A 27,307-nucleotide genomic window follows, 5' to 3' on the forward strand; every position below is an offset into this window, starting at 1 on the left:
TGTCCGTCGCTTGTCTGGTAGGGGATGCCTCAATCCATTTTGTGAAATAGTCCGTCACTGTAAGGATCCACCTATGTTGTCCCGATGAGGTGGGATGAATTTACCCAATGAAATCCAACCCCCACTGTTGGAATGTAGCGCTCACTTCAATAGGCTTAAGTGTCAAAGGCTGCAATTTCTTTTTTCCTTCGAAAATTTGACATTTATGACAGCGCTTGACCATCTTATGCACATCAGCAAACAAAGTAGGCCAGTAGTACCCTGCTCTCAAAATTTTGTTCACTGTTGACTTCCAAAAAATATGACCTCCACACTCTCCTCCGTGGAAATCCTCCATGACTTTCTTTGCCTCCTCTTCCACCAAACAATTTAACAAAATGCCACCGGGATCTTTCCAATACAGTGCGAAATTCAAAATACAAAACTTGGCAGCCTTCAATTTAAGTGTTCTCACTTTGTTTCTAGTCATGCTGGGCGGTGGTGATAGATTTTTCAGCACATATATTATATCTGAATACCATGGGGACAAAGCAAACATTTCGGATACCTGAATTGACGTTCCTTCCTCATTCTCATCAGACATGGCAGTGATCAGATTTATGTCCAAGGCATGCAAATTTGATTCAGCCATTAGCTTCGCCAACCCCTGCCCTTTGACCAGCTTTGTAGGCTTTATCTCCACATTGTATTCTAGCAAGGCTGCGATCCATTTGCCTCTTCTCCCTTCCGGATCGGTCTGCACTAAAACATCTTTTACAGCAGTATTAGGAACATAGGCTAGAATGTGAGAATGTAGGATATACACCCGGAAATCCTTCAATGCCTTCACCAATGCCAGGGCTTGCTTCTCAATGATGTTGTACTTCAAAGCTACATCCCTTATAGCCCTGCTGAAGAATGCAATGGGTCTTTCATGATCATCCCTCTTCTGCAATAATACCGCTGCCATAGTGTGCTCAGAAGCAAATGAAAACAAGATGAAATCTTGAGTGTAGTCTGGGCTAACTAGAACTGGAGTTGAAGAAAGGGCCAATTTGACCAAGTTGAAAGATTTTACAGCCTCCTCTGTCCATTTCACCTGGCTGTCCTTCTTAAGCATGTTGGTCATTTCTTTCAAGTGTTCTGCAAGATTAGGCACAAAACGACACAGAAAATTCATCTTACCATTAAATGATTGTATTTCCCTTTTGTTCCTGGGCAGATCGATTTGTTGAATTGCTTGCACACGCGCCGGGTCTATACGAATGCCATCTTTTGAGATGATGTGCCCAAGTAAATTTCCTTCCTCCATGGCGAACAAGCTCTTCTTAGGATTCAGCGATAGACCATATTTCCTACATTTTTGAAAGACAATTTTTAGGTGATGCATGTGTTCTTCATCAGAATTTGAAAACACCATCAAGTCATCCAAGTACACCACCAAAAACACATCCTTCTCATTCGCAAACACCAAGTCCATTGCCCACTAAAATGTGGCACCTACATTCTTTAAACGGAATGGCATTTTGGCATAGTGAAAGGTTCCCCATGGAGTGGTGAATGTTGTCTTGTCTCTATCATCTTCATGGACAGAAATTTGGTTATATCCGGAATAACCATCAAGCAGCGACATACGAGATGCCCCCACTACTCGCTGAAGTATATGGTCCATCTTGGGCAGTGGATAGTTGTCCTTCAATGAGACCTTATTTAGATTTCTGAAATCAATGCATAGGCGGATCTCACCGGTCTTCTTGCGTACAGGTACTAAGTTAGATATCCAATCTGAAAATCTGATAGGCACAATGATACCTGACTTGTACAACCTATTTACCTCTTTTTCGATGGATGGCAGCAACTTTGGATTTATCCTTCTCAGCTTTTGTCTAAATGGTTTTTGGTTGGGCTTGATGGGTATTGTGTGCTGAATGATATTTGTATCATAGGTCTTTAAATCAAAATAATCCCAAGCAAATACATCTATAAATGAAGCCATCAAACTGATGTATTTTTCCTTGATCTTTGGCGGTAATGCTTTGGACAATTTTACCAACTTTGGATTGGCAGTTGTACCGATGTTGACTTCTTCTACACCCTTCTCTGTCGGCTGCAATGTTGGCTTGCGGGCTACATCATCCTGATCAAAAAGTTCCTCTAGGGGTATCAAGCCTTTAGGAATGATGTTATTCTTCAGCTGCAATATGTCCATTTGATTGATCTGCACTTCATCTGTACCATTACCTTTGCCTTCGTCGTTCTCCACATCAATTAAGGTTTCTTTGAACTTGCCTTTGTTGAGCAGAAAATCCTTAATCTCCTCATCATCTTGGAACACTTGCCAATGTCGCTGATTGTCTGGAATGGTTGGACGATGCTTGACATGGATTTCAAATTTATTGCTGGAGTTCATGGGGATCTTCAAGCTGCTCGCTGCCTTGGCAAGAGCATCAAAAATACTATTTTGTATACATGGCACACATGTCAAGGCGTATTTTGAAAATAGCTTCAAGATGTCTAAAACTGCATTACGATAGGCCCACATCCTAGGATGTTTTGCTTGATACTCACCTCTAAACTGTTTTTTCACCAACTCGGAGTCGCCATATACCGAAATCCTCTTTGCATTCATATTTCTAAGAATCTTTAGGCCAACAATCAGAGCTTCATATTCAGCTTCATTATTTGAACATCCAAAGGCCAGTTTGTAAGAGCAAACTCTCACACTGCTAGGCACTTTGTTTGGGGCGGAGAAAGGACTGCGTACCCAAATACCAATACCCGTGCCATCATTCCCTACTGCTCCATCAAAATCCATGGTCCAAAAGCCTTCTTCCTCCTATTGTAAGTGCTGAAAATCTGTTTGTCGTGCCTTGTCTACTTGTTGTCCATCGTTTTCAGCTGATTGCCCAATCTTTTGTTGCTTTTCTTGTCCTTCTTTCTTCAAGATTTCTCTGAAATTTTCTGTTATTTCCGGAATGTTGTCTACTTCTACTATCTGACTATCTATCTCATTTAAACTATCTGAAAACAAAACAAAATACTCTAAATCTGTATGTACAAAGTTAATAGGATGATTTATCAGTTTCTCCTTGCTTGTGATCATATATTTCATCTTTTTTTCTCGGTATAACTTCCTCATTTGTCCAAACACCGGGATTGTTACATAGGAGAAATCCAGCTGTAGTGTCCCTTTTAATTTCACTACCCAAGACCTGGAAAGAAGCATGCCAAACCTTGGAGGAATATCTGCTACCACCACATCCATCAGAACATTTTTCATAGGAAGCTGATCCAAACTCACAACCAAGTCTTTGATGAGTCCTATACATCTTACTCTGCTGGAATCGAATGAATAGAGATCATGATATTGCTGGGTGATGTCCAGACTAAGCTTATCCATGATAGCCTTGGGCATGAGATTGTGAGAAGCTCCGGAATCGAACATGGCGCTGTGTAACACAAAATCATACAATCGTAAACTGATATAGAAGGGTGGCACATCGCTCTCAGGAGACTCACCATTTTTTGCTGGTCCAAAAATCATTTTGGGCTGATCATCTTCTACATTTACCATGTCAGACATTGGGTCCAAATTCAACATTTTAGAAATTTGTCCTCTATAATTGTTGTTATTCATTATTTCAGTCAAAGGGATGGATACCTTTAACTTGGAAATCTCATTCTCTAGGCTGAAAGCGGGATTTTTTTCTACCTCTTTGACTGGGATCTCTTTCCTTTCCTTTTCTTTTGATGTGGCTAGTTGTTGTGATTGTTCTGCTGATTTTGATTTGTTGCTCCCCGGACCAACCGCCTCCTTTCCTTTTCTTTTTGTAGCTGATGGATCATTTTTTGTTGTTTCACCCTCCTTCTTTTCTTGAATTGGTTTGGCCGGCACATCTCTGTTTCTAAGAGAATATCGTTGCTGTTGTGCGGACAAAGCATTCATATACCCCCTTTGATATTCTTCTGATTCTTCCTCCAACACTGTGTCGCTAGCTAGAATAAAGTCAGTGTCTTGGTGGGTAGCTGAATTTACTGCACATTTGTTGTGGGGAAAAATGCCTATGCAGGACGATCCTATCCACCTAAGGTGTGACAGTGCCTTAGCAACAAACAGAGACAGCTATTCTGGTTTCTTCCTTTATGAAATGCGAAAGAAGAGAGATCAATGGACTTATCAGTGTCTTCCGTTTGTCCCTCGATCTAGATCCTCTTCTCTTTGGGTGTTCACAGCTACTTGCCTCCTCGCTCGCCCAGCTTCAACAGATTCCTGCGAGATCACAAGAGAACAACTATTTGCGACAAGAGAAGAACACAACACAAAGGCAGATATTCATATTCATAAATGATTCGGGATTAGAAATAAATCAAATACGCTAATGCAATCATACATCAAAGATACATCAGCATATAGGAGAAAACCAAGATAGCTTTATTGATAAATAACAAGGTTCAGGAAGAGATACAACCCAGAGAGCTCCAATCCAGCATCTCCTTCCCAGCAGAATGGAATTCCTATCTTCACCTCCCTTCAAAGCATTAAGCACCCAATGATTCCAGTCTCAAACCAATAGCAATTCTTTGCAATAACAAAATTCCATCCCCTAGATCTCATGGAGGAGAGATCCATATATAGATGTTTTGGAGAGAGGATGAGTCAACTTGAGATCTGACTAGTATCCTCTCCCTCTGTCAGTTCTTGATTCCACTTGGAGGTTCTTGCTTCCACTTGGAGATTTGGAACCTCTTACTCATCACCAGTCGAATTCCCTGAGGCAAGTGTCATTTTGGAAGCTTCCTGGGCATTGACACCTTGAGGAATGAGCCTGCCACATGTCCACTTTCGCTCAGCGCAGGTATCCAGTGTTGGCTTTGACATTCAGCGCAGGTAGCCAGTGTTGCAGTTGACATTCAGCGCAGATGGTCAGTGGAGCCATTGACATGATCCTGATTTGACTTGTTTTTGAGTAGTTTCTGGTGGAGAACTTCTGTGAATTGCTGTGGTTTGTTAGCCTTGTTCCTCTAGGGGTAGGAACAACATGTTTAGGGACTTTGGATCCCTTAGATTATGGACATTTCATGCTCAATGATGTAAGGCACAAAAATGTCTATAACAGTTGCCCCCTAAAGTATGAGGCCGTTTATCGGGTGAAATGCTTTATCCAGGAGGGTCCGAAGTTCATCCATTTGCTGGGAGGAGACCTGTAATGAGATACAATACAATACATTATTTTTCATATTGCTTTCATGATCTAGTTGAGGCGGGCATTCCCATGCTCAGCTTTATAAATTCATTTTTTGTACATAGAACAGACAATCGTCTGATGATAGACTGGTAATTTTGGTGAAATTATCATCCTTTGAGTAGGATGATGATCTACTGCAATGATGTACATGTCAAATGTCTTTATCTTTCCTGAATATATATCGCAGCCCGGATGGATGAAACTAGATCCGGGGTCTTCAAACTCGTTCGATCTTCACTCTAAGTACAAGTCGATCCATGTGAGAATTGTTCTGAAGTCGAACATGGAAAGACATCGCTTGATTACCGGTCAATGAGGTAAACCGTTAACAAGCGCGAGAGGAATCACCGATAATGATAATGACCCTCAAGGTACTGCAGTACAATTCACGTGGTGTGAATAAAGGACTTGGCGTTGAACACCACGCAAAATCTTCTGGTCGAAGGTCATTGATGTATACCTGTTGCCGGAAGTGAGAAACTTGCCATTGAGGCATGCAAGCTTCAAAGTACTGAAGGGGTTGTTCCTAGATCAACTTCTTGGATAATGAGCTGATGTCGACAAGAAGCGATCCGTCAAAGGAGGGCCTTAATGAATCCCACATCAGTGACATGGAACGGAGCTAATGATTTTGATGGAGGTGAAAACGATCTGTGACATATGATTTAGGGTGGCGGTCATGAATGGATGAAGGATATTGTATGGTAGTGGATGGGACCTGGTTGACTCTTTCTGAACGACTTCTCTTGAACATATGGTGACACTGATGCGATGGATCGATAGCATTACCCCAAATATGGATGGTATGGCGAGACCATGGTGATGTGACCGGTGAATGAAACAACCCAACCCAATTGTGGTACGGAGGAAAAGTGTCATGTTCAAGAGCGACTTGCTACCATCAAAGTTTTCTTGAGTTTCTCCCAATTTTTCCCCAGTCATTGCTGACCAGTACCTCTTTATTTTTGTCAAGCTTGAGGAGGGTAACATATGCTTGTTCTATAACCTGCCCCTCAGGCAAGCCCATCGCTATGTTTTAACGAGCCTAGCGATAGTGAAACTCGTTCTCGTCTAAAGACAAGTTTGTCGCTATTTAGTGATTTTAAAGAGTCTAACGACAAAGATAACTCGGTGCTTTTCATTTTTAGAGAGTCTGAAAAGATACATAAAGTTAACTCCAAAAGTCCTTTTTTGTCATCTAATCCCTTAAGTCCGAAAAAGTATAAAACAATACAGAAGGGATGAGTTTTCGATAGTTTTAACGAGCCGAACAAAACAAGCGCTCGATCTTTTTGTGCAATAATCCCTCAGGTCCAAAAAGATTAAAATCTAGAGGAGGGATAGCACTTCTGGTCGCTTTAACGAGCTGGAAGGCCAAAACTCGGCAATCTTTTCACATTTTATGAGTTAGTTGAAAAGAGCTTAAAGAAGACTCGTCTTTTGAGGAACGAGTGATAAATAGGGTTAGCAGCTGATTCCAGGTACAGGTTGGAATTTTCCAATCACGACAGTGTCACAAGGATGGCTAGGTGAGATCACTCTTCGCAGCTGTTCCTCAAAATGGGTAAACAATCATATGGAGGTGAACGATCGGCCAAATGAAAAGTGGAGGTGACGGTGCAAACACGACCAAGGCTTTGTTGGCTGATAAAGTTACGTACACAATGGTTATTTACCGAAATAGGTTCATTTTTTAAAGAGCTTGAACGTGGGAAAACACTGCTCAAACTTATGTTTATTTTTTAACGAGCATGAACTATGCGCTAAAACTGCTCGGATCTTGCGTTTATTTTTTAACGAGCATGAACTTTATGCTAAAACTGCTCGGATCTGTTTATTTTTTAACGAGCATGAACTATGGACTAAAACTGCTCGATTATACCAGTCATATGATAAGAGTGTCTCATTGAAGATGCTATTTTTTATGGAGCTTCATCTTACATAAGCTTTGCTCCGAATCCTTTCGTTATGCAAGTTTGGAAACGACCAATCCTACGAGTTTAAAGGGTTAGAGGTCCTAAAAATTTAAAAAATAAATAGTCGCCCCTCGCTAGCACTCCAAAAGGTTTGCATGCCCCCAGGCATAAAGTACGATTTCAAGGTCACCTCTACTTCACCTCCGCCAAAACATTTGTCTTGCCGAGAGAGGCCTACCTCTTTCAGGTTACCCAAAGATTGTCTCGTTAATCTTTCAAACAAAACACTTCCTCAGCAATGTCTACCGAAATAAACAAAGGTGAGTGACGATGCCTGCCATCTCACATAACTTTGACAAAAGAATCTTATTCTAGAACAACCCCTCTTCCAATCACGGACAGGGTACGGACTAGTCATATTCTCCCGCGGAAACCTACTCTATACCCAAAGTTTCCCTGCCGAAGCAGACCAGGACGCATGCCCCCTGGGTTCCAGTCATATCCTCCCGGATTACTCGCGCTCATCAGGAGGACGGACCGTGGGTTGAGACACTTCTTGCGTGAATAGACCATTTAGGGATGGTACATGACTATTTGCGATGCGTGATCCGGGAAATGAAAGTTGGTCCACGAGCTTGACCACTCTTCCTTCGTGCAGAAAACACATTACTCTAAAGAGTGAGGAGACGATGGCTCCCATGCAATATATATAGTCTCGTCCAAGGAGTAGGTTATAATCCAAGGGTCCTTGAACGACCATCACGTTCATTTCAACGGTCTTCCCTTTCAATGTGATTGGCACATTGGGGAGGATCCCTAAAGGGCGACTGGTTCCTTTATCAAAGCCTGATAGATTTCTCATTTCAGGCAAAAGCGCAGGCGAACCAAGCGCTTTCCAAGCAATAGAGGAAAGGATACTCACAAATGCCCCTTCATCAATGATAGTGCTAGCCATTACCATTCTGTATATTTGGACAATAATTCTGAATGGTATACTGGCTGGCAACCGGGGTCTGCCTAGTTGGTTCCAGTCGAATGAGACAACTAGGTTGCTTGGTGGTGGGACCGAATAGACGGCCGGATATCTCTCTGACAAACTTCCTTCCTGCAATAAAGGAATGGTGGCATTGCCCCCTTGTTCATCAGAGTCAGTGTTGATGAAGAGAATTTGGACGGTGTCGTCTTTATTCTCTTCTGTGATGGTATCATTCGAAGATAGAGTCTCTGAAGGCAAAACCGGGTCAACTGCCATTTCAACCTTTAGACTTTCGTCAGGTATGGATTCAGATGGTTTATCTTCAATGACAGGTGCTTCGGCTGACCACCTGGGCGGGTCAGCCGGGTTCTCAACTAGCGAAGGATTTGGCAGGAGTTTTTGATATCCAGGAGGAAGTTGCGCTCGTAAAATCGGGCGATCTTCCAGAACTCTTTTTGCCTCGTCTAAGAAGGGACAACGGTGGATGGCGTGATCGCCTTCACACAGTCTGCAGGGAAATTTAGCTTTCCCTCTCTGTCCTAGGGCTTCACTCCCACTAGTTGACGGTGAGCAGTCAACATGGCTATCAGAGGTCGACGCTACCGAATTGTGCAAACGGGGAGACCAGTCCCTTAGTATCCGAGGGATACAGGGACAATCTCTGTGGAAGTGGTCTCCCTTGCATATGACACATGGCGATTTAGGCCTAGTGAGTGTTGTGTGTGGATTTTTGTCAGATGACACTTGTTTGCCCCCAGTCACCTTAGGCTCCTTCTTCTTCTTCTCTTTCTTCTTCTTCTCCTTCTTCTCCTTAGGAACTCGGTTTTTTGTTCTACCAGTTCCATCAAGCGAAGAGGAAGGAGGAGAGGAAGATGAAGTGGAAGGCTGGTGGGCAACTCTTGTCTGATCTAACTGTTGACTCGACTGTTCAGGAACCGTGGTGTTCTGAACGACATTGGTTGAAAAGAGCCAGACTAGTAGGCCAATTGTCAGTCCTGGAAGCGACAATGTGGCCATGTGGGGTGCACCAACATCTCCCCAAGAGGAGAAGGGACTAGGATTTCCACCAAGGGGAATTCCTTGGTTGGTGTGCTCCATCTTTTCAACCTAAAGATCAACGTGGGAATAAAGGGTGATTGTTCCGTTTAAAATAAATTGTTAACGATGCTTTAGACACAACTTGCTTTTTCACTTTTAAAGAGTCAAGAAAAAGCTAAAGATGACTCTAGTCTCCTTCGATGTTTTAATGAGCCCGAAGTGACAAATGCTCGGATGGACTTTTTCTGTTATAGAGTCTGAAAAAGGCCAAAAGGAACTGCTCTGGAGTTCTAGGCAGAGGGTGTGCCAAACTTTTCGCAAAACCGCAGAATACTTTTTAAGGTACGGGCGGTCGATCTTCCTGAATGTTGTGTTCAGTGCATTGCGATCAGTAGGGCGGCCGACACGGCTTCCTAAGGATAAAGGTTAAATTCCTACAGGGGTCTCCCAATATATACGCAACGGTACGTGGGAGCACAATCCGTACTGGCGCTATCGTCCCTCAGGAGGAATCACCCACCTTCCACGAGATCGATAGTCACCAGGCTTAACGACGCCGAAACATATCTCTAGCCTAGACCTCTATGTTGTGCGTTATGTTGCAAAGCATTGTTAGGTTCGTTCAGTTTATTTTAAGTTGATCTTTTTAGAAGTTTGCCTTTCTAGATCACCACGAAATGTATGGTACAATTCCTAAATGCAGTCTAAGATGATAAGCAAGCTTTATTATCTTTTCAACTTTGAAAATCCTAGCTACTAAGGGAAAAGAAAGACACCATCTTTTCTCAAAGAGCAATCAGCACACTCTAATGCACTCTTCCTAAATCAAGCATGCAAACTTATCAAAATGAAAATGCACAATGCAGGTGTTTGTTTTCCGCTTTCTTAGTATTGATGCCTACAAAGAAAGCTTTTTGTACAACTTTTAATTTGCTTTTAAATGACAAATACAAACAAGTTTACTTTTTCGAAATCAACAAGGGTAGAAGAGATTACAACTCTTTGCGACTTTCGAAATGAATACTTGTTTCGACACTTAAAAGAGACAAACTCAAACCAATAAGCAAAAGAAAATGTATAATCAACTGTAAACAGCCAATGAACTCTCTCTTAAGATCACAATCAACAGATCTGAATCAAGGGCTACAGGATGATTATTTCACTCATGCAAAGGAAAACTGTAAATGACGCCACAAACACATAAAAACACTCACAGTCTTTTTGTACAAAAGGAGGCGGAATTCAAGCAAAGAAAATGAGTTATCAGACTGGTACCTATGCTGGTTAAAGGCTGCAAAAACAGAGATCAAAACTGGGCAACAGAGAGCAGAGAACCCCAGCTGCACAAGGCCAAACTGGTTCAGCGCAACCTCAACACTGTGGTTCTGACATTCAGCGCAGGTAGCCTTCACGGGACCTGCGTTGAAATGCAGAATTCCTTCACAGCAGTTGCGCTGAAGGAGAAACTCTCGTTTCTCACTAGGTTCTGGGTCACAGATTGCTCAAAAATCAATAGTTTCAGGCCAAATCAGAAACACAAGCAAGGTATAATCAAAGGGATGCTTTGAAGGGGTACTAAGATCTATCACAAAGGATCATCAAATCATTTGTGAGTCCATTGTTCATATCATAGACAAAATCCAGTGAAGGATCAAGGCAACAACTGTCTACTTTGCAACTGAAAATAGCAGAAGCAGTTCGATTGTTGCTACTGAGTCTATGAAACAAACAATGATAGAAACACAAATAAAATGACTAAAACAAATCTCCCCAGCGGAGTCACCAATTTGTTGTGGGGAAAAATGCCTATGCAGGACGATCCTATCCACCTAAGGTGTGACAGTGCCTTAGCAACAAACAGAGACAGCTATTCTGGTTTCTTCCTTTATGAAATGCGAAAGAAGAGAGATCAATGGACTTACCGATGTCTTCCGTTTGTCCCTCGATCTAGATCCTCTTCTCTTTGGGTGTTCACAGCTACTTGCCTCCTCGCTCGCCCAGCTTCAACAGATTCCTGCGAGATCACAAGAGAACAACTACTTGCGACAAGAGAACAGCTACTTGCGACAAGAGAAGAACACAACACAAAGGCAGATATTCATATTCATAAATGATTCAGGATTAGAAATAAATCAAATACACTAATGCAATCATACATCAAAGATACATCAGCATATAGGAGAAAACCAAGATAGCTTTATTGATAAATAACAAGGTTCAGGAAGAGATACAACCCAGAGGGCTCCAATCCAGCATCTCCTTCCCAGCAGAATGGAATTCCTATCTTCACCTCCCTTCAAAGCATTAATCACCCAATGATTCCAGTCTCAAACCAACAACAATTCTTTGCAATAACAAAATTCCAGCCCCTAGATCTCATGGAGGAGAGATCCATATATAGATGTTTTGGAGAGAGGATGAGTCAGCTTGAGATATGACTAGTGTCCTCTCCCTCTGTCAGTTCTTGATTCCACTTGGAGGTTCTTGCTTCCACTTGGAGATTTGGAACCTCTTACTCATCACCAGTCGAATTCCCTGAGGCAAGTGTCATTTTGGAAGCTTCCTGGGCATTGACACCTTGAGGAATGAGCCTGCCACATGTCCACTTTCGCTCAGCGCAGGTAGCCAGTGTTGGCTTTGACATTCGGCGCAGGTAGCCAGTGTTGCAGTTGACATTTAGTGTAGTTGGTCAGTGGAGCCATTGACTTGATCCTGATTTGACTTGTTTTTGAGCAGTTTCTGGTGGAGAACTTCTGTGAATTGCTGTGGTTTGTTAGCCTTGTTCCTCTAGGGGTAGGAACAACATGTTTAGGGACTTTGGATCCCTTAGATTATGGACATTTCATGCTCAATGTTGTAAGGCACAAAAATGTCTATAACAAAATTCTTCCTCTTCGGTGATGTAAGTAGGCATCTCATCTGGAGTGAAGAGATGGTTTTACTTGCCTATTACATTCTCGTCCTCATCTGACTCTGGTCCATGCACAAAATTCTGCTGCAAAGTTGTTTGTACTGGCTGTTGTGCTGTCTGCTCTTGAGTTCGTTGATCTCTTTGTCTTATTCTATATTGTGGCTGTTGTTGACCACGAAAGTTAGGATTCCTAACTTGTGGCTCTGGCTTATCAAGTTTTACCCTTTCAAGCATCTGCTCTACCTTTTTGAGAAGCTGATCCATTGAAGAAGATTCTTCTTTCACCATGGTTTTCTTCTTTGCTTTCGCTCTAGCTCTTTTGGACAGCGGATTTGCCTCAACGTTGACCGCAATTTTCTGCATGTCTTCCATTGTAGCCGGTTCTCTCTCTCTTAATTGGTATGTCATGTCAGCATCAAAACCATCTGGAAACTTCATCATCGCTAGTCCTACAGGTGGCTTTAGATGGTCTGGAATTTCATTGTAGACTGCATTAAATCTAACACAATAATCTTGGACCGACGCACCGGCATTCTATTTGATTTGCTCGTATTCAGCTAGAATTTGAAGGGGATTATTTTTCACTTCCCACCGGCTCAAAAATTGTCTTTGTAGCTCAGCCAAGGTAGTGATACTTGCAGCCGTCAAACCTCTGAACCATTTCCTCGCATCACCTGCAAATGTTTGAACAAAGAGCCCCATTTCCACATTCTCCACATCGATCTCATGAAGTTCATAGAAGTCTGCCATTTTGTCTACATGTTGCTGAGCAGTGATGTTGTTCGGAGTGCCATAAAAAAACGAGATTTTACTTTGATAATCATTTGACATGTCATCTAGGACTTGGGGCAGAACAAGGGGTGCGAAACAGGCAGCCATCATTCTCGGTGGATTTGGCCTTGGAGGTGTTGGAGGAGTGTGCACAGTTTGCAAGGGGCTTGCAATCAGAGTTTGGGGATGTGTTGCAATGTAATTATCAATTAGTCTATTGGCTCTTTCTGTTTCAAGGTCTATAAGAAATTTCAGATTGGGGACGGTATAATCAACAGCCCTTTCGGATTTAGATTCAAACAGTGATATCTCAAATCGTTCGTCAAACTCAAGCTCTTCAAGATACTCAAAAATGTCGGGACATGAATGGGATTTGAACACGGGAGTTATGGTGCTTTCTTGACGAAGGAGTCTTGGGATCAAATTGGGGTTTTCGTAAATATGAGGAGGGTTCGGGTCTGGATTTGATCTGGTATATCCTCTCGAAGCTAGCGTGCTATTAAGAGAAATTACGGGACACAACCAACTTACTCAGCCTTTCCAATCCTAAGCTCATCATCCAGAAGCCTAGAATTCTTATGAAACAAGGGGATTTGACTTTCAACTTTATCCCCAGTGGAGTCGCCACTATGTTAGCACCTAAATCTGCCTTAGGCTGAAGGAAGGCAAAAATTAGGGTAACCACAAACCATGCTCAGTTTGGTAGCTAGCCCTACCAGAGCAGGAGAGGGCTCTCCCCGAGTCACGCTCAGTAAATGGATAAGAAAAAATGGTCTCAGATGACTTACAATGCAATATTTACCTTAGGCTAGTAAGTGAAAAGGGATTTTGAAAACAATTTTATGAATGATCGAGCTTCTGGGATGTATATGGGACTGGCGCTCAGCAAAGAACAGAGAATTGAATATGAAGGTACAGATTATTCCGTGAGGCAAGGTAGGCGGAAAGAGCAGAAATTTCGGTTTAAGGTAACGCGGAATGGAAAGATTGCTGAAGAAATTGAAAAGGGCATAGTTGCATGAATCCTTTTCAAGAGAAGAATAACATTGTACATGAAATTTTCCCACAGGCAGAGCAATATAAATTGAATTCTACCTAATCTCACTTAGAAAATTTCACTAAAATGAAACGTGAACTGGATTATGAAACATAACAAGATACATATGGAACATAAGAACACATTTTCTACACTCACAACCACAAGAATCTCATGAAACAGAGCCGTTGCCTTTCATTAATTCTCTATCAAAAATACACTGTGCAGAAACAGAGTTTCTTTCCCACAGTCTCCCAGAAGTTACAAGCCAGCCAACCCTTTGCAAATAACTTGCATACAATATATAGAATATGTGAGGAAGAGATAGAACGCCCAGGGGTTGGGAAGTTACTCAAATCATTACGAAATGGAGATGGAGAGCCAACCATCAGCTACAGGTGCAGCGCTCTCAAGCATGACATTTGGCTGGGGTGACCCTTTGCATTCCTTTGCCACTTGGATAGATGCCCATCTGGAGAGAAAACTCTTTAAATGCTGCCTTTGGTGCCAAAAAACTAAAGTGTAGATGACCGGACCCACTTGGAGAAGTCGCGACCCAAAATTTCGCGAAACGGGAGCAAATTGGCAGTTTTTTCCTCTGTGCGCCGCGCCAAATTCTATGTGCGTCGTGCCACTTTGGAGCTTATTTTGGGGCACTTCCAGGTGTCCAACATGTTCCCATGTGGGATTGTTGGAAAGCCCGTCCTGTCTATTTTCTAACCCCACTAGAATTTCCAAATTTGGTGCTCATTTTCCCCTCCAAATCTTCATTCTCCCAAGACTACTTTCTGTGTGTCAAAAAAGTGGCAGAGAGGCCATTTTTGGGTGTTTTTTGACCTTTAAGAGACCCAGATCTTGTCAAAATTTCTTGCTCGGACACCAGTAGTCATAATTTTCGATGCTGAATCCAAATATGCAAGTCGTTCCTCGATTGGAGCCCTAGAATTTTAGCGTCACGCCAGTGGCACGGCGCACAGGGAGGAATTTCCTGTTTTTTGTCCAAAAAATCACCATGTGACAAAAATTTGCCCAAATTCTTTGCAATTTGGGCTGGAAGTTCTCTATGAAGTGTTATTCTATGCCAAGGAAGCCTCAGCCAAGATTCGAAGCCGATCTTTCTCCTTTGCCTCCTTTGCCTCTTTTGTCGCTTTACTCAATCTTGCCTTTAGGCTCCTGATTCTTGCTTTGGAGCTCATGTTTCGGGCCATGTAGTGGTGAGTCATGCACCTCAGCATGTCTTTCTCCCTATTAGCCTTATCCAACTGCTGCTCCAAGTGAACGTTCACTTTCTCTAACACATATTCCCGGTCCTCGTCTCTTTGCTCCATCGGTCTGCCTTGTGCTGCCAGGATGTGTTGCTGGTTTTCCTTGATCATTTGCAACTCTATCTCAGCTAGCCGATCCTCAAGTTGCTTTTTCCTCTGCTCCAGGTACTGCACATTCCACTTTTCCTCTCCAAGTCTAGGGATAAGTTCTCAATCACTGATTGCTGCTCCTGAATTATCTCTCCCAGCTCAGCATTCGTAGGTTCTGCATCTATCTCATCATCTTGGAGGAGAACAAACTCGGTCTCTTGCTCACCTGATGGCCCTTCCTCCTGCACTGGCTCCTTGCCCTTACCCTGCTTTTGTGGTGCTGATGTCGGAAGCGAGGCCCCTTCCACTCCAGGTGGAGATAACACTCGCTTTGCTGCTGCGAACAACAATCTACTACCCTTCTAGTATGTGATGTATATTGGCATGGTGGCAGTCTCATGGCTCTCAAACTAAAGTGAAGGACCCCCCGCCTCATGCTCTGCCTCTGATACCATCGGTGGAGCGCTGAAGAAATCACGGGAGATGAAGTCCTCCCAAGAAATACCCTGCAATCCCAACTGATGGTCCACCAAAATCCGGATGAGACCAAAATGATAGACACTGTTTAGCTGCTGTCGAGGGGTCTTGCGCTGCATGAAGTTTTTCATCTTCTCAATTTTCTCGCAGATGAAAAATGGGAGGCTCATCATCCGCACCCTGGTGAAGTGCATGAGCAACCGGATGTGATAGGCATAGAGGCGGGAAAACCTTCCCTCACAACTGAAATACTTCATGATCAATCTCATGAGTGGGGCATACTCATCCCTCAAAAATCTGAATGGAAAAACTTTGGTGAGCTGGCTCAAACAGCTGTTCTTGATGTAAGGCTCATAGTGATACCTCTCCACCTTCTTTTTCTTATGCCACTGTTCCCCAACGTTCGGTATTCCTGTTTCCACTGATATGGTCACAAGTTTCAAGGTGAAAGTGACCCCAGCCAAGATAGATTGACCTCCCTGTAGATGATGTGCAAAAAGGCGGGCCAACTCATGATGGACTCTTACATTCGCCACCCTTTGACAAAATTCATAACATGCCAAGTGCTGGAAACAAGACATGGAAAGTGGGCATGCCTGCAGCTCAGTGAGGGTGTTTGGCTCATCTCTAAGATGTCTGCCGCTCCGGTGATGTCTTCTATAGGCCCTCTCTCCTGAAGATGTGTCACTGTGGGTCCCCTCCTCATAATTTGATGAAACTTCTGATGCCATTAGTGCTGCTTGTACCACGAGTTTTATGCTGCCCTCTGAATCCAATGGAACTGGTAGATGCTCTGAAAGTCTGTCACTAAGGGGACAATAAAACAGGGAGTGTTAGGAGGGGAATGATGAAAAGGGGAATAGGGGTTTAAAAGGAGAAATTTATCAGGGATTTGGGAGCGTTTTGGGTATGGTGTTGATGGGGTAGGGTTTTCATATTTTGAGCCATCGGAATAAAGGGGAACGATTGGATATGATTACAGTGGAGCTAGGGTGATTATTAGGGGAAACTGCTACAGGGGAATTAGCTGATAGAGGTAGGGTAGGAGCATACTTTAGCAATAATGTCATTGTAGCAAAACCCTAGCTTCTTGACCTTCTTTGTGTCATCTTTGTTTTACTTTAAAAAAAAAAATTGCATTTGATTCATGGTCATCAAAATCACATTCCTCTTCAAGTTAAATGCCAATGGTGAAGGTAGTTGGGCTACCTCTCCAATTTTGAGGGTTATTCACAAAAATTTTGGGCAATTTAGTAAATTTTTTGGCTTATATGTCTGTGCGTCGTGCACCGGGTATGCGCCGCGCTAGTGTTATATTTACACTGTGGTCGTGCTCCCAGTGCGCCGTGCCACCTCGTGTGTGCGACGCGCACTGCAAATTCACCAAAATTTGCTTGAAAAACAAGGGGGAGGGTTTTAGTGGCAGTTTTAGGGTGGTTTCCTTAGGAAACATAATGGAATGGAGGTAGGAACGATGAGGAGTGAGGGACAAGGGGAGGGGAGCAGAACCTTGGTGGCATCATCGCAAACTTACAACCCCATTTATCGCTTTCCTTGGTGATTTTTTCCATGGATGGCCATTGTGCTTTTGGGTACCATTAAACATCTTACAAACCCCAAAGCATAGAAAAAATTGACGGAGAAGATGTTTCAACTGGGCCTACCTCTTGTTTGCTAGCCTCCACCGAGATTTGAAGTAGTTTTGGCAAATTTTTATGCCCCTGGTTGTGTGCGTCGTGCCTTTGCAATTTTTCCACTGCGGGCTGGTTGTCAGTGCGCCGCGCCCTCTGTGTGTGCCACGCCCTCTGTGTGTGCCGCGCTCCCTGGTGTATGCGCCGCGCTCCTTGAAACCAGCTCTCACTCACTCAAATTCCTCAAACTTCGCTCTCTTACCTTAGCAATGTCTCTCCCAAGCTTGCAAGAGCACAAATGGCTTTGCTTTGGGCCACAACAAGTATATATAGGCTTGGGAGAGATGGGTTTGATTTTTTCTTCCTTGAAAACCCACTTTCTAATGTTTGTGTTTTGCACTTTTTTCATTGACTTTAAAACACCCTGATTTTCATTTTTTCTTTGAAATTTTGGCTCTCATGATGGGATTTTCGACATTTCTTTGTGGGGACTGTGTGACTGGGCATTTGGCCATAGAAACCATGACTGCATCTGAAAAATCAACTTGTGCATTTTTGGAAAATTTTGTCATAAATGACCTTGTTTGACTTTTCTTCAAAACAGAGTTTTGAAGAAGAGTCAATGTCTCTTTAGGTGATGATGAAGCTTTCTGAACCATAGCTGTATAAGGTCTCCCTCTGGCCTGCATGGCTTGTTCTGGACATGTTTTCAAAGACCAAATTGATGATTTCCTAGACCCAATCATAAAAAATGACTTTGTCCTGTAAAGGACCAGACCTTGACTGTCATGAGCTTCGGTGATTATGGACCAAGACCCGAACCAGCAGGGGCCAGACATGAGGGAAAATGAGTAGCATGACTTTCTCCGTCAGATCATGGCATGTCCCTAGCGAAATGCAGCTGAGTGAATGGAGTGGGACACCTAAAATTGAAATGCACAAAGAGTTTTGATCTCTGACGGAGGGCTGACCAGACCGACTCTAACACTTAGTATGGCAAGTTAGCTTTGCCATCAAGTCCAAAGGGGGAGATTGTTGGCATTATGATACAAGTGTTGTCCTTGATGGCAACTTACTAAGATGACAGATCACAGTTCAGGGTCACAGAATGAAGGAAAAGAGATATACGTAGGTTCCCCTTGATAAAGTTGCGTATACACGCAGGATCGACGTTCAAAAGGCACGTATACATATGCACGCACTTTCATGCAAGGAAAAGCACGTACATGTGGGAAAAATTATTTTTGGTCCATGGTATTTAGTCCTTGGTATTTGGACCTATGGTTTTGGACCATGGTATCTCGTCCGAAGTGTTGAACCCAGGTATTGGGTCCATGGTATTGATTCTTTATGGTTTTGGACCATGGTATTGAGTAAGGCCTAAGACTATAAAAGGAGGAGAAGATCATTAGGCAAAGGCACTCAGAAAGTCTTGAATATCTAATGAAGTATGAGATCCAGTATGCAGGTTATGGGTTCATGATGCTTTGCTTGATCTGAGCTAAGGAGGAATCTCAGCGGTTGATGGAGAACAAGATCTAAGGATAGATCGGGATCAAATGGTTTGGAATGAATCATCTCTATATGGTTTGATCATGCTTGTTCTAGATCTGTATACTGACGCATGTAATGTTCTGATCAGGGTAACTTAAGTTTGAAATAGCTGCAAAAATGAATATTTACAGATGTATACGTTAGTTGACTTTGATGAAAGTGTGTACATACACAGGTTAGATACATATAAGTAGCGTATACCATATGAACTATGATGTTTGAAGTTACAGGTGGTTCTGGTTGTTGATGAGTTCTGGTGACTGTTTACTGGTGTCAATATTCTGCATATTCAGATTGGTTGATTGTGTTTAGCTTCAGTGTTGATGGATGAAATCTAACAATGGATCAGGATCATAATGACCTATCTTTATGTGATCTGATGGACTAAGATCTGGTTGCTAACACACGTATTATCCTTGTATATGTAATGATCTGGGTATGTCTGAAGTCAGGAAGTGCAGCGAAGTTATAAGTAAGTAATTGTTGACATATACGCTGGTTCACTTTGGTGAAGTTGCGTATACACGTTGGTTCGGCTCTTCCAAGTAGCATATGCACTCTGATGCATGATTTTTAATGATATAGTTGGTTCTGAATATCGTTGCAGAGTTATGTGTTCTACTATGTGTTCTAGTGATTGCATTTTGTTGACAGGGTTTCAGTGATTCAGTGTTCGGTGATTCAGAAATGAATGACGCAAGTATAGTTGATAGTTGTATCACAGTGATGATTGATTTTGTGCTTCAATGATATTGATGGGTCCAGTATGAAAATTGGATGAAACGTGGCCTTCAGATTATGATGTTGTGTTCCATGAGTATCCAGTTTGAAAATTTATGAAACGTGGTACCTGGAGGAAGAAAGAGAAGGTTGTAGCCTTCTATAGGTCAGCACCTACGTACTAGTACATCAGCTAGTACAAGAGCTAAGGGGGTTGTAGCTCCCTTCCAGGAGAAGCTGGAGAACGAGAGAAGGTTGTAGCCTTCTGTAGGTCAGTACCTACGTACTGGTACATCAGCTAGTACAAGAGCTAGGGGGTTGTAGCTCCCTTCTAGGAGAAGCTAGAGAATGAGAAAAGGTTGTAGCCTTCTGCAGGTAGAAGCCTGCGTACTGGTATAAGACTGCTCCAGTACAGAAATATTGTAAAAAGAAGTTTCTTATTAAAGGAAGATAAAAATGAATTGCAGCAGGTGGTTTTCACCCACATTGGGTTTCCACCTTACATCTCGGTGTTCATGTGTGTTGCTTATGTGTGATGATCTGTTCTGTTTTACTGCTCCTGTTTACTGTTCATATGGTTAATAATGTTCTGATGCATTCATAAAGGATCAACTAATTGAATCATAAGTTTACTAGACATACGCTTGTTGCATTACACACAGTTGCGTATACACGCGGTTTGCCTTAGTTGAAGTAGTGTATATGAATCTTAATATGGAAATGAGAAAGTTATATTGATTTGATAATACTGATTCACCCCCCCCCCCCTCTCAGTATTATTTCCAACAATTGGTATCAGAGCAGGTCCTTTGGTAGAAGCTTGATCGCTTGAGAGAGATCCGTAGAACAATGGGAAAGAAGCTTAAGAAGAAAGCGCCTAAGAAGAAGAAGACATATCAGAAGAACTATGACAGTGGGAGAATCGATTGGGGAATATGTGGAAGAAGCACTTCAGATTTAGAATCACTTCAGAATGAAGATGAACAAGCAAAAGAAATATCAGGTATGAATTTGTTATCCTCCGGTAATACATTTATCCATCCATTTGAAGATGATGAAAGTGATAGTGAAACAACTGAATTTGCTCTTATGGGTGAGAAAGAAAGATAAAAAATAGAGGCTTAATTTAAAAGGCTTACAGACAAAATTAGAGATCAACAAGATCTATTGCACAAAATGGAATGTATCTCCAAAGAAGAAGTTACCAAACTAAAAGATCAACTAGAGGAAGGAAACAAGGTAAGGAAGCTATTCAAGGAAAAGGAAGATCAATGTCAAAATTTGCAGGATGACGTGACATCATTAAGAAATGAAGTAAATGAAAGGAGCACAACAATCAAGAAACTCAGAGAAAGATCCAGTTACTATGAAAGTCTTGAAGCTACGATCCTCTCGCTAAAAGAAGATCTTGAACAATCAAATAAGCAGAATAAAGAACTACTCCAAGCTCTTGAAAAACAAGAAAATGAAGTTCTTGAATTAAGACATCAGTTGGAAGAAGGAAGAAAAGCTGAAGAAAACATGAAAAAGCAGTATCGTGAAAAGGAAGAGCAACATCAAGTTGAGGTAAATATTCTAAAAGAAATCTTAGAAGAAAAGGATAAGATCTTACGATTTCAAGATAGTACTAAGATCTTGGATGATATTCTTAGTAGTCAAAGGTCTCCTGCTATCAAAATTGGTCTTTTTTTTCATGAATCTATTGAAGGTGAATCTAGTTCACAAAATAAGACAATGAACTCTAATGCACAATCCGAAATACTCAACAAGGAGATGAGAGGTCAATCCCATCAACAACCAAGGAAAGAAATTCTTCAAAGAAAATCTTTTACTCCTCCGATGAATAATGTTGAATGTTATGTATGTCATAATCTTGGACATGTTTCCGCCAGATGCAGAAGTAGAATGGTTCAAGACCATCACACAGAAAGATCATCACGTTCCAGGTACTTTAAGGGATACTGTTTTTCTTGCAATATGTTTGGTCACAAAGTTGTTGATTGCTACAGAAGGAATATGAAACATGTGAGATGTTGTGCATGTAACAAGCTTGGACATATAGCAAAGGAATGCAGGAACAAAGTACGGACAACATACCAAAAGGAGAAAACATCATCACACTTGAAGATATGGAAGACGAAGGAAGTACAGTGAGAAAGATGTGGCACAACACAATGTACAGACATAACAGACTCAGAGGAAGCTGAAAGTGTAAAACTTCAGTGTTCTCAATCTCACACGCAAGTTTCATAAATAGAAGTCATGTATATATGCGAGTTAGACAGTGCACAGTCGCATATATGTCAGTTTTAGAAAAGCAGTGGGACAGGCTCAAGAATGATTCAGTCCATTATTTGCTCTGGGTGATAATGGTTACAATCTGTTGATGATGTGTGGAAATGTCTTGATACTTGTAAGATGTTTAGAAGTGTTTTGATCCTAACTTGATGATGATGATGCCTTGATACTTCTCGCTGATATATGCATGATCAGATCTGATAGTAAACAAGATGGCACAGGTTCAGGGGGAGCATATACTTTTAATAATGCATTGTTGGCATTATGGTTAGTCATCCTTGGTGATGATGCTCATATGGCTAAATGATACATCTTGCTATGATATGGTTATGAGTTGTCCATGACAAAATCTCATATGATTTTTGGGGTTATATAGTTGATGTTCATATCAAACTTGTGGATTGATTCTCTGATGATGCATATATGGTGCTTACATGGTGATCTTCATAAGGATAAGTAGAAGTACAAAGCTTGAATACACAACTTCATTACTTGATTATGAGTCACTTATATATTGTTGTGGACATATAATACAGTTATGATGCAGGATTCTGTTGTTGGGAAAAATATTTATTCAGAACGCCCCTATCCCACTCTAAGGTGTGATAGTGCCTTAGCAACAAACAAGGAAAACTATTTTCGTATTCTTCTTTATGAAATGTAAACGAAGAGGAAGGATGTAACTAACCTGTATCTTTCGCTAGTTTGTTGATCCAATCGCTCTCCTCTTTGTTCACTTCCTGCTGCCTGTTCCTTCACTGGTCCAGCTTCACCAAGTTCCTGCAAGATCACAGAAGAGGAAAACTACACAAAAGACATAGATTTACATTTATAACTAGCTTAGGATCAGATTTAAGCTAAACATGCAAATATAACAAAGCATCATTGATACACAGCATGTAGGAGAAACTCAAATAGTTTTATTGATATAATAAGAAAGTCCAAGAGGAGATACAACCAAGTGAGTCCCGATCCAGCATCTACCTCCCAGCAAAGGAATCCCTTCCTCACCTCCAACAAAGCATAAATCACCCAATGCACTAATCTCAATCTCAAACCAACAGCAATTCTCTGCAAAGTACAAAATTCCAGCCTCCGGATCTCTGGGATGAGGGATCCATATATAGATGTAAGCAGAGAGGATGAGTCAGCTTATGTTTTGACTTGTGGCTTCTCTCTGTCAGTTCTTGCTTCCACTTGGAGGCTGAGAGCCTCTTACTCATCCTTGGTCGAACTCAGTGAGGCAAGTGTCATTGAGGAAGATTTTGGAAGCTTCCATTGTCTGTACACCTCGCGGAATGGCACTGCCATTTGGCATTTCTCGCTCAGCGCACCCTGGTAGTGCATTTAGGTGCGTTGCAACGCACCTAGCTAGTGTACTGGGGTGCTTTGCAACGCAGGCAGCTAGTGGAGCACTTGAATTGATCCTGATTTGACTGATTCTGAGTAGTTTTTGGTGGAGAACTTCTGGGAGAAGCTGTCATTGGTTGACCTTGTTCCTTTAGGGGCAGGAACAACACTTTTAGGGACTTCGGATCCCTTGGATTATGGACATTTCATGCTCAAAGCTGTAAGGCACAAAAATGTCTATAACAGTTGCCCCCTAAAGTATGAGGCCGTTTATCGGGTGAAATGCTTTATTAGGAGGATCCGAAGTTCTTTCAATGCTGGGAGGAGACTTGTAATAAGATACAATACAATACATTATTTTGATACTGTTTTCATGATCTAGATGAGGCGGGCATTCCCATGCTCAGCTTTATAAATTCATTTTTATGTACATAGGACAGACAATCGTCTGATGTGTTATCACTGAAAATTCTAATGCCAAAATTTCAAAACCTCTCACATTAGTTTGATGCGCATAAAGCCTTTTTGTAGTTTCGCAGCGCAACATGTTTTAGGCTGTGCTACAAAATTGGGGATGTGTTCGAATCCATAGCCATTCTTTCACAGCTGTCATATCCATTGAAATCCATCAACAGTTGTCAGCCTATACACTTCGTCTATCATATCCGACCGCTTATCCTCGAAAGGCAGGCACTGCTAGTCAAATTGGTCCATCAATAAATTGAACAAGGAGACAAGGCAATGTGTATCAGCAGTAAAATTCGTGGGCGTCAATAAACTCAATCTTCATCAGCGCGATTTAGAAATTCTGGTAAAGAGCGGGGTGTTGAGAGAATCCAGTAGCGCCATCGTGGTGTCGAGGCCGGGCCCCGGGGCGAGCAGGGACGATGTGAGCTTCTTCATGAAAGATCTCTTTGCGAGGTTTCAGATTGATAATACCCAGCTCAAAGAGAAGGCCTTGATTTCTCCTTGTACAAATTCTGCAGGAGAATGATAAGGATATTTTTAGAGATGGAGGTCATCATGTCAACAGGTCAGGTTTTTTTCCGGGACGTGGATTTACTGTAGGCTCTGATGTTGATTGCTCAGGCCCTTGTCCAGGGTTTGGTGATTTTTATGAAGGAAATGACTCTGAGAGACCGCGGTCCAACTCTGGTCATGTTGATGTTAATAGAGGATATGGTTCTGAAAGGATGGACTTTCATTCTAAGCGGGGTAATGTTACTCGTTATGATTCTGAGAGGCCAGGTGCAGTCTCAGGTTCCCGGCGTGGTGATAGCAGGGGTTATGAGTCTGAAAGGCTTGGTTCAGGCTCATGGCATGGTGATGTCCGAGGTTATGAGTCTGCAAGACGAGGATCTAATTCAGGGCGCAACGATATATCAAGAGGTTCAGATCCCGCTCCAATAGACACAACTTCTATATTACTTCCTTCCAATCCTCTGTTCGTAATATATGCAACATCCTTTTTAGGATTTTCTTTTGGGTTTCTATCAAACTTTCTTGTTTCTGAACCATATGTTATTCAGACTGGGAGTGGGAAAACACATACCATGCTTGGTGATATTGAGGGCGCAGAGCAAAAAACCTGAGTTCAAACTGTGGAATGACGCCTCGTGTTTTTGAGCATTTGTTTGCAAGGATCCATAAGGAAGAAGATGCTCAAAAAGAAGAAAAATTGAAATTTATTTGCAAGTGTTCCTTTCTAGAAATATACAATGAGCAGGTTGCAGATCTCCTGGAGCCATCATCAACAAATTTACAGATGAGGGAAGATGCCAAGAAAGGAGTGTATGTTGAAAATCTTTCAGAAGTTGAGGTGAAAGGTGTCAATGATGTTATTCGGCTACTCCTGTAGGGAGCGGCCAACAGGAAAGTTGCAACAACTAATATGAACCGTGCTAGTAGCCGCTCACATAGTGTATTCACTTGTATAATTGAAAGCAAGTGGGAGAGTCAGTCGGTGACTCATCATAGATTTGGACGCCTAAATTTAGTTGATCTGGCAGGTTCAGAGAGACAAAAGAATTCAGGTGCTGAAGGTGAGCGCTTGAAAGAGGCCTCAAACATCAACAAATCACTCTCAACTCTCGGGCTCGTAATCATGAATCTTGTAAATGTTGCCAATGGGAAAGCACAACATGTACCATATCGTGACTCCAAACTTACATTTCTTCTCCAGGATTCTCTTGGTGAAAACTCTAAAACGACTATCATTGCCAATGTCAGCCCTTCTAATTGTTGCACAATGGAGACACTTAGCACTTTAAAATTAGCACAGCGATGAGATGTTGCAATATTGTAAACCTGTTATTCATGATTTAAAGATCGACCGTCAGGATGGTAGATCTGGCCCTGATATGTTGAATTTGACATTTGATGAGAAAGCAGTCAATTTGAAGGTGGAAGCTTTGAGTGTGCAGGCAGAAAGTCCAATTTCTGAGTGTTTGTTCTATGAACCCCCTCGTCTGCCTAGCTTGGATTTTTCATTTATTAACTGTGATCTTATAAATTCGTGTAGCCATCTTCAGCAGGCCTACAGCCCTCTTGGTGTTTGGCAAATGATAATGTCATCAGTTAACTGTTCTACTCCTTACTCTATATGGGGTTCTTATGACAAAAGCCCAGAATCTTTCTTAAAGAGTGCAGCCAAGAGCTTCAGAAATACACCTTCCATATTAAGGAAACGGAAACGAGAGTCTTCAACTCCTGTGCAGGGTGGGCAACATGACAAGGAGGAGACCAGTGCAGTAGACCATGACAGTTTTCTGTCACATGGTTCATTAGATAAAAAGGAGAATTCATTGAAGGATACCTCCAGTGCAGATTTCGCAGAAAGATAAATATCTATTATGACTTGGCCATTTGAAATACGCCGAATTGGGGCTGGATTGGCATGGGTCCATGTTCTATTGTGTGGATTTGCACAGTAGCTACGATAAGGAGTTTTTGGTATACTTGAGCAAAGGGGCAGAGTGAGGACCAGAAGTGTGAATGTAAGGCCAATGTGGATAATTTAGTGCTTCGTTCAGGTGTCAAGACAGTAAGACTATTCGTGTTAAGAGTGGTGCTTGGGATGAAAATGGTATTTTTATTTATACAACCTTGAATCACATTAAGTATTGCCTTCCGAATGGAGATAGTGGCATCATTAGAATACTTGATGTTCCTGTTTATATAACCAAGGTATCAGGGAATTCTGTCAGTTGCCTGAATCGGGATGGAAAGAACCGTGTCATACAGATTGATGCCACTAAATTGTATTCAAGCTGGCACTCATAAAAAAGAAGTATGACCATGTTATGAGCATGATCAAGAACTCTCAACTTTGTGAACAAGCAATGATTGCTTACCTACAGCAGAAGGGATTCCCGGAAGTGGCTCTTCACTTTGTCAAAGATGAGAAGACACGTTTCAACTTAGCAGTGGAGAGTGGAAATATTGAAATTGCTGTTGCTTCTGCAAAGGAGATAGATGATAAGGATCACTGGTATAGAATTGGAATTGAAGCCCTTCGGCAAGGGAATGCTGGCATTGTTGAATATGCTTACCAGAGAACAAAGAATTTTGAAAGATTTTCATTTTTGTATCTTATTACAGGCAATATGGATAAGTTGTATGATTGTTTTCAAGTTAGAAAGAGAAAGACCTGCCTTTGTTGTTTATGAGGGTAACCTATACTACATCAAAGATCGTTTTCTGCGGGCTTATGAATTTGCAACTCAAAAAGACATTCAACTTATACCAATAAGAAGGCCTGGATCCACGGGAATGAATCAAGGACCAAGATCATTGTCTTACAGTCCCTTGGAAAATGTTGTCCTGGTATGTTCAGATGTTGATGGTGGATCATATGAACTTTATCTTGTTCCAAAGGATAGTGTTGGCAGAAGCGATACAACACAGGAAGCGAAAAAGAAACTTGAGAACGTGGATATTGATGAGATACTTGAAAGCGCTGAAAAGGTTGAGTCAAAGGAAACCAAAAGCATAAAAACAGGGACAGTTTCCTGTTTCTCAGCAGAGGTAAAGGGATACGACATTGAAGA

The 27,307-nt window shown here is 41.9% G+C and overlaps 1 protein-coding gene and 1 pseudogene across 1 annotated transcript in view; both read left to right on the forward strand.

Annotated features, from left to right (window-relative positions):
* Positions 1–24,850, forward strand: part of LOC149180525 (uncharacterized) — a 107,107-nt gene extending 82,257 nt beyond the window's left edge. The window contains exon 5 of the mRNA XM_089413900.1: positions 24,245–24,850. Coding sequence (XP_089270026.1) covers positions 24,245–24,850 — 606 coding nt within the window. The remainder of the gene's footprint in view (positions 1–24,244) is intronic.
* Positions 24,851–25,149: 299 nt separating this feature from the next.
* On the forward strand, positions 25,150–25,545 carry LOC149180526 (kinesin-like protein KIN-12E pseudogene; annotated as a pseudogene).
* Positions 25,546–27,307: the final 1,762 nt, after the last annotated feature.

The sequence above is a fragment of the Pinus tabuliformis genome, chromosome 3_2, assembly GCF_031772625.1.
Source record: "Pinus tabuliformis cultivar Carrire ecotype Pingquan chromosome 3_2, CPIR1, whole genome shotgun sequence".
NCBI lineage: Eukaryota > Viridiplantae > Streptophyta > Pinopsida > Pinales > Pinaceae > Pinus > Pinus tabuliformis.